At 50.0% G+C, this 5,000-nt stretch overlaps 1 protein-coding gene across 9 annotated transcripts in view; it reads right to left on the reverse strand.

Moving 5' to 3' along the window:
- Nucleotides 1-4,391: 4,391 nt before the first annotated feature.
- The window catches only part of pfkpa (phosphofructokinase, platelet a), a 19,618-nt gene continuing 19,009 nt past the window's right edge, over nucleotides 4,392-5,000 (reverse strand). For all 9 annotated transcript variants that reach the window (XM_027020009.2, XM_035530777.1, XM_027020008.2 and 6 more), the window contains one exon: nucleotides 4,392-4,921. In XM_027020009.2, coding sequence (XP_026875810.2) covers nucleotides 4,765-4,921 — 157 coding nt within the window. In that variant the 3' untranslated portion in view covers nucleotides 4,392-4,764. The remainder of the gene's footprint in view (nucleotides 4,922-5,000) is intronic.

Consider the following 5,000-nt stretch of genomic DNA (forward strand, 5'->3'; position numbering starts at 1 on the left):
GTAAAGACAGAGGGGGGGTTTCCTGGGGTACACTGTCCCCAGGGCTTGTCAATTACTGCCACTGGGCTGTGTGTGTGTTTCTCTCTGCATGTGCAGGGATGAAGTTTCCACTCAGCTCCACCACAGCCTCCAACGCAATGGCCACGGCGACCGGGCCTGGTCCCTTCCCGCGATGACTCCGGGTCCGCCGGGTTACGCGGATCCCTGATACCAGAGCTCGCCATATTAAATATGCATGAACGGTTGAGATGAGATTAATTTTGGGAACGCTCTCTCTAAACGTTCAAATGTCCCTTCATCTGTCGTGCTATCAGACCTTGAATATGTAATTTCATTTGGAAAGACGCAGCCAGACTAAAGAGTGCGAGGGCTCGGCTAAGGAGCTCCGAGGAAAACAAAGGCAACCAAGGGCAGGAAAAGATGAGCCCAGAAACACGCGCAACTGTGACCTGGAGTCCATTCCGCAGACATGAAACGTGAGCTCAAGAACTGTGGACTCAATGATGTGTGTTTACAGTGATTTATTCCCAAGTTTAATTCACGTTGAGGGTTTTTATCTTTCTCGCTTTTTTTGGAATCTGCAATTCCCTCTTTTTCCCTCTCCAGCTAAAGCTGCAAGGGCCAAGGGCACTTCAGTCAAGTACGCTACGCTGAAAGGCTCGGGAGTGTTTAGTGGGGCCCGGTGTGTTTAGCTGAATTTCCACCTGTCCATTGGAGTGGACCATCACGTTGATTTAATCTCTTAATCCACATGTGTGTATCCACTCTGACTGTGTGCAAACCTCCATGTGAGGAGCTCCTTGTAGGTCACACAGTGGCGTCTCTGGGGTTTCGGCTAGTAGTTGGAGGCACCGGTCCCTAATGGTCCCTCTCAGACAGACACACAGACAGACACAGAGACACACACACACGCACACAAAGCAGCAACTACATCTACATAATTGCATTCCGTAGCAGAGGCAAGTCTCACTGCAGCCATATTGTGTGGAGACCAGTCAAATCCCTTTCCATGCAGATAAACTTCAGTGTCTGAAAGGCAGCTGATGTGAGAGCCTTTTCCCTGCAGTTATAATTAGTAAGGCCCTATAAGGCCCATCTTCTGTGGGCTAACTCTGCACGTGCGTGCGTGTGTGTGTAGCTCGAAGGCGACCCCTCAGCTCTTATCAGACAAAGTGGTTTTTGATGACTCTTAATGAGGATTGCTAATGGCCTTTGGCTGTTACATGGACAGTCATGCTTCGAGCCAGAGATGGGGGGGAGGTTGTTGTTTGCTGTTGTTAAAGCACACACTTAATTGCTTTTCTCAAGGGCACAAAAGCAGTGCCTTTCGCTGCGTTAGCGTGCACGTGTGTGTGAGTGCTGGAAGTCGTAAACCCTGATCCCAAGTGCAGAGCTTCTGAAGTTTAACTGAATTATTCTAAACAGGGTTCCTAACTACAGTGGGCATTGGGACGTGTGCAAGCAGTGAACACCGCTTGCATTTCACACGATCACTCTTGCAAGAGCATGAAGGCCCCCCCCCCCCCGCGCTCTGCCGTGTGGACGTCAGTTCTGTTAACGCTCCCGTCTACTCGCTGTGCGACCGCTCAAAGTTTTCCTTCGCCGCGGTGGCAGAGAGACTACTCTGCAACACCAAGATGAAACAGCCAAGGAGAAATGGATGTCCGAGGTCATTTATCAAAAGCTCGAACCGAAAGCGCAGACGAACCCCACAGATGAAACTTGGCTCCGGTGACGTGTCTGGCGCATATCAGCTCCAATAGATCAAGTCCCCAGGCCGGGCTGCCGCCTTACTGGGCTCGCGAGCCAGCGTATTAGGGCAAAATGATCCACTGGCGTGGAAGAGCTGACATCCAAGACAGAGTGACAGTTGTCAGCACACAGCCAGAGATGCTTTCCTGTCACCAGGACCGTTTTAGAAATGCATGAACGATTTTTTTTTTTTTTAATTTAGAAAAATACAAACAATCCTGAACCAATAAAACCGAGGCGTGATGGGGGAGTTCGTGACGTGAGTAAACGTGTGAGCAAATGCAAATCATTGCACAATTTCGCTCACGATCAATTTTCCTAAAATCATCCTAAAATCTGTTTCACTTTCCAGTGTCTGTGTGTGTTGGGGGGGAAGTTCCTTATAGGAGACGAGAACCGGCCAGCATAAGTTCTGCATACTGCATCTCCTGAGTGCTGGGAGCTAAAACTCTGTGCTGAGTATTAAAGTTGCAGCCTATTGTCTCCTTCATTTGTGACCTATGTTGCGGGCGGAGTTTGGATAGAAGGGGTGGAGTTGTGGGGAAAGGGGTGGAGTTTGGGGGGAAATCAGTGCTTCTGATACCATCTCCGATAGCAGAAGGCAACGAACTCAGCCACCTGTAATCAATGAGGGAAATCGAGGTTCGGATAGTGCACACGCTATACAATCCTGTACAGACCTGTTAAAGAGGCACTTGCATACATCATATCTGTGACTCCTGAGTGAGAGGAGCCACACTATTATGTCAGTTGATTTTTGCGTGGATATACTCATTCATAAATATTCATTTTCTACATGTCACACACACTCCATCTCTCTCTCTCTCTTTCTCTCACACTCGCACACATACACGATTTATCTGAAAGAGAAATATTGCTTTTCTAATATTACAGGAGAAGATTTATTGTCTTCCGTTACCATTGTTATTGCGATAGCCTTCAAGTGATCTGTTTTTACCACTGTGGGGTAATTCAGAATTTACTGCACTGGAGTTCCACCCAAGATCATGCATCCATCTCTCTCTCTTTAAAAAAAACCAAAAAAAACCCCAGCATACATGTGAAACGAACATGTGAAATCTGCTGGCCAAAGCAGTCCGGTCCTTCATAGTGGGCCTTGCGTTTAAGAGACTGTAATGAAAAGCCTATTTACCAGGCCATTTGAATTCTATGGGTCTGAGGTTTAATTGGTGCGGTTCGCAAGGCGACTCAGGTATTAAATGAGGATGAAGTCGAGGAAGCACAAATCTGGCTCCTTCATTTACAAGCTCTAATCAGTCCGATGAGATCAGATCAGAGTCTGATTTAAGTGGGGGCAAAGCAAGAACTAGGGCGAGATGAAATGGTGATTACTATTGATTACCTATGTGCATATGACCCCCACAGGCCTTGCTGTGCATTCTTAAATCAACTGAAACGATTGGAGTTTTCCACGCGCGGGGACGTGGGCGCCGTTCGCAACGCCGCCTGGATCGCTGCGGACGTACCTGGGGGGGGGATGGGAGTTCATCTGGGAAGAATAGCGTCACCCAGCCGTAAGAAAAAGAAGTGCCTGTCAGCTCGCGGCGTTAATCACATTAGCATAGTGTTTGATCACTGCCTTACCCCACCACACAGCTGAAGATGATCGCTTGCCGATCAACTCGGCGAGATCAGACCCCACCTCTACCTGTCTCACCCACCTTGCACATGGGGTTAAATCCCAGGCAGATGTAACCACTTCAGATGTGCACAGTAAATCCATTTAACTGAGACACAGTAGTCCAGTTACAAGCACAAACTGACTCAACGGGCCCCCTGGGTAGTCAAAACAACTCTTTCATATGCCATTATATGTGAAAACTGCATTAACACACACACACACACACACACACACACAGCATGTTTACCAGTGCAGCCACCACGTTGCGAAATTTGGCAGAGAGAAAGGAAATGAGTTAGCTTTGACCGCACGCTCACAAGCACGGCTGCCCGTGCTGCACGGAGTGCCGGCGCCCTCTGCTGCACAACAGTTGCATCGGCCTTCATGCCACCAACGTAGGCCTACTGTATCAGGGCCAGACGTCCCAGCGTTCCGCATCAATCTTAACATTTCTCTCCAGATCGTATCGGGTCGTTTTTTAACGCCACAGTCTGCTTTGGTCATTTGCCGATGTAACGCTCTCCCCGGCTTAACCTGTGATTGCTGGTTTAAATCCCGAAGGCCTCGCTTCTCCAGCGAGTGTTCTTAAAAGCTTTGGCAATGCAAGTGTGAATGTGTGTGAATATTTGTCATGCCAATAAAAGCAGCACTGATCTGAACTGAACCGAGTGGCAGAGTTGCGCAACACTGCCTGGTTCATTCACGGAAGAACAAGCCGGAAATGAGACTGGGAAGAGCAGGATAAACCCAGCGCTTCCAGACTCCGGTCTCCAGAAGGACGTGCCCAGTTTACAGTGTCTAAAGAACAACCGCCTGTGACCTCCACAACACCGGCCCGACGGGCTCAGGCTGGCGGTTTCTAGGAGACCAAGGTTTTATTTTACCCCCCCCCCCCCCCCCCCCCCCCTCCTTCCGTCATGTTTGTGCACTGAGCTCGTACACACGCAGCGTCCCCAGAACACACAGTCGGGCTCAAATCAACTCACACACTCCTCCGAACGGGTGTACATCATGTTTATTGGTTAAGCAGATGTCACAACGATATTCACACATCCACACAGCAGACGGGAAGATCGGGGCAGGACAGACGGCGTCTGCATCGCACGCCGGACACTAGCTACACGGAGAAGGTAGAGTTGGAGGTTTGTGTCATGGAGCACACGCTCAAAGCAGCACCACCCACACCCCCTCCCTCCCCATCTCCCTCCACCCGAACAGGGAGGACGGTGCACCGGGGGGGGTGGGGGTGTGGCTGCCATGGTAACTACGAGGAGGAGGAGGAGAATGAGAGGAAAGGATGAAGCACCCGGGCCACGTAGAGGAGTCCCACCCTTGGGCACAAGCTCTGACCCCTCACCCCGACTGTGACCTCAGATGGTGGTGGTGGTGTCGGATTCCTTGGTCCGGTTGCAGACCACGTGCTCCAGCTGGCCAGAGTCGGACACGTCATAGCTGGTCTTGTACTTGGCCAGGATCTTCATCAGAGGACGAAGCTTCAGCCACCACTGTTCCTTAGGGATCCGGTGACTGGATACACACACACACACACACACACACACACACACACACATACACACATTATATATACATACACACACACACATAC

Source organism: Electrophorus electricus, chromosome 10 (assembly GCF_013358815.1).
Source record: "Electrophorus electricus isolate fEleEle1 chromosome 10, fEleEle1.pri, whole genome shotgun sequence".
Lineage (NCBI taxonomy): Eukaryota > Metazoa > Chordata > Actinopteri > Gymnotiformes > Gymnotidae > Electrophorus > Electrophorus electricus.